This window comes from Egretta garzetta, unplaced genomic scaffold, assembly GCF_000687185.1.
Source record: "Egretta garzetta isolate BGI_Z169 unplaced genomic scaffold, ASM68718v1 C8248836, whole genome shotgun sequence".
In the NCBI taxonomy this organism is placed as follows: Eukaryota; Metazoa; Chordata; class Aves; order Pelecaniformes; family Ardeidae; genus Egretta; species Egretta garzetta.
Window position 1 is genome coordinate 1 of NW_009267145.1, and position 518 is coordinate 518.

At 58.1% G+C, this 518-nt stretch overlaps 1 protein-coding gene across 1 annotated transcript; it reads right to left on the reverse strand.

The window, feature by feature from the left end:
* Nucleotides 1–5: 5 nt before the first annotated feature.
* LOC104121716 (heparan sulfate glucosamine 3-O-sulfotransferase 3B1) lies at nucleotides 6–515 on the reverse strand (the record flags this gene model as incomplete). Its single annotated transcript, XM_009647261.2, has 1 exon — nucleotides 6–515. A coding segment is annotated over one exon (510 nt), but the record flags the coding sequence as incomplete, so codon positions are not given.
* Nucleotides 516–518: the final 3 nt, after the last annotated feature.

Consider the following 518-nt stretch of genomic DNA (forward strand, 5'->3'; position numbering starts at 1 on the left):
GTCATCTGGTAGAACTTCATGTTGAAGGGCCGGTAGAAGTCCCGCAGTCTCTGCACCACCTCCTGGTCTATGTCGGGGTGGGTCCTGCCTTTCGTCTTCCCCAGGCAGTGGGGTTTGCTGCTGCCTTCTGCCTTCTTCAGGCATGGGAAGCCCTTGGTTTTGTTGAAGTAGAAGTGTTTGTCGGTGATGATCCTCTTGAGGCCCAGAAAGTCCTGGACCCTGCCCAGCTCCCCCGCGGGGTCGCTGATCAGCCTCTCCCCGCTGACGAAGAGGATCTGCCCGATGGGGAAGTAGAGGAGCCAGTTCTCCAGGTGCTTGGCATAGATGCCAATCTGGATGGCGCTCCACGAGGTGTCGATCAGGCCTGTAGTCCTGTTTTTGAAGGTCAGGCTCTCAAAGGTGGGGATGTCAGGCTTCTTGGAGAGTGTCTGGGTGTAGTCCGAGATGGCTCTGGTCACGGGGTCCCGCACCACCACAATGAGCTTTGTGCCCTTGGACATGGAGGAGATGCGGGCTGG